Genomic DNA, 2100 nt, shown 5'->3' on the forward strand with positions numbered 1-2100 from the left:
GAGAGCATCCAGGAGGAAGGTCGTTGTATAATATTTATTTAAATGAAATTATTTAATGATCAAAGGGGAAATGAATTACTGAAGATCTCTCTCCCTCTCTCTCTCTCTCTCCCTTTCCCTCTCCCTCTTCCTCCCCACGTCCCCCCCCCTCTCTCTCTCTCTCTCATGTGTGTGTGTGTGTGTGTGTGTGTGCACATGCACATGTTAAAAGAAACAAGAAAAGGCATTAGAATGAAGGCTGGTTGTGGGAGAAGTTATCAGCATGAGTTATTACTTGAGCATATTTTTATGATTTTAGAAAACAAAGAACTAACTTTGACCCTTTTGTTAAAAGTCAACTATTTCGTATAAATTTCACACTCTTTCATGGTATGGCTGGAATAAGAAAGCAACCATTTCTTTGTATGGGTGACTATATAAAAATATTCTAAAAATTGCATTTTGTGTTCTCCATCAGTGGAAATTCAGTGAGCATGTTTCATATGAAGAAATGTCAAATGGGACCCTAGTGACCACATTCTTCCTCTCAGGTATTCCCCACCCACCAACCCTGGATACCATGCTCTTTGTAATCTTCCTGGTGATTTACATTCTCACTGTGCTGGGCAACTTCCTCATCCTGATGGTGATCAGGGTGGATTCCCACCTCCACACACCCATGTACTACTTTCTCACCAACCTTTCCTTTATTGACATGTGGTTCTCCACAGTCACAGTGCCCAAAATGCTGATGACCTTGGTATCCCCAGAGGGTGGGGCTATCTCCTTCTACAGTTGTGTGGCACAACTCTACTCCTTCCACTTCCTGGGCAGCACTGAGTGTTTCCTCTACACAGTCATGTCCTATGATCGCTACCTGGCCATCAGTTACCCACTCCGGTACAGCAGCTTGATGAGCGGGAGAGTGTGTGCCCTCCTGGCTGCGGGCACCTGGCTCACTGGTTCCCTACACTCTGCTGTGCAGACTACACTGACCTTCCATTTGCCCTACTGTGGACCCAACCAGATCCAGCATTATTTCTGTGATGCTCCTCCCATCCTCAAGCTGGCCTGTGCAGACACCTCGGCCAATGAGATGGTCATCTTTGTGAACATTGGTGTGGTGGCCTCAGGCTGCTTTATGCTGATTGTGTTGTCCTATGTATCCATTGTCTGCTCGATCCTGAGGATCCGTACTTCAGAGGGCCGACACAGGGCTTTCCAGACCTGTGCCTCGCACTGCATTGTGGTCTTCTGTTTCTTTGGTCCTGGTCTCTTCATCTACCTGAGGCCAGGCTCCAGGGATGCTGTGGATGGAGTTGTGGCCGTTTTCTACACTGTGCTGACACCTCTGCTCAACCCTGTTGTGTACACTCTGAGGAACAAGGAGGTGAAAAAAGCCCTGCTGAAATTAAAATATGGGTCAGTGTTTACTCGGGGTAAATAATCAAGTAAAGAAGAAAATGTTTAACATCTTCAAAATCTCTGATTAGATTATGCATCCAATGTCACCATGAGACTTTCAAAGAGCACTTCAAACATCAAGCCCTAATTTCTAATGAAGGGACTTAATAATTTGTTCATTCCTTGGTAAACACATATATGAATCCCAAAGAAAACTCCCTGTGAATGTAATAATCTCAGCAGAAGGGTCATACTGCTGCTTTGTTTTTGTGTTTTGAGGAAATCATCAGAAAAACAATTTAATTTTACTACCTATATGAATATGTTCCAGAATTGCAATTCAGCATCATATTCTTATAGTATGCTTTATTCAACGGAAGCCAGACTTTTAGGAATCTCCTTCTTTGTATACTTTATACATTGCATAGTAAAATTACATGTAATACAGTCCACTAGAAAACATGGTATGCTTATGAAGAAATGAACATTTTAGAAAACAATAAAACAGTTTTATTCCTCAAACTATCTTTATTCCCTCTCGCAAGCTAAAACTATTGTAGGTCTTTACTTTTTTAATACTCTGGCAAGGCCTTGAGAGTTGCAATCATGAATGCAGGTGTACATCACATGTTTCCTATTGGATTCTCATAGCAGCTATTAGCTGCCCAATGAAAAATTCCTGACATTTTATCCAAATTCAAAGTGTCCATTTCAGAA

The 2100-nt window shown here is 42.1% G+C and overlaps 1 protein-coding gene across 1 annotated transcript; it reads left to right on the forward strand.

Annotated features, from left to right (window-relative positions):
- The first annotated feature begins 490 nt into the window (after positions 1-490).
- Positions 491-1426, forward strand: LOC119810485 (olfactory receptor 10G7). Its single transcript, XM_038323990.1, has one exon. The coding sequence runs from the start codon at positions 491-493 to the stop codon at positions 1424-1426; it is 936 nt and encodes a 311-aa protein (XP_038179918.1).
- Positions 1427-2100: the final 674 nt, after the last annotated feature.

The sequence above is a fragment of the Arvicola amphibius genome, chromosome 3 (assembly GCF_903992535.2).
Source record: "Arvicola amphibius chromosome 3, mArvAmp1.2, whole genome shotgun sequence".
Taxonomy (NCBI): Eukaryota; Metazoa; Chordata; class Mammalia; order Rodentia; family Cricetidae; genus Arvicola; species Arvicola amphibius.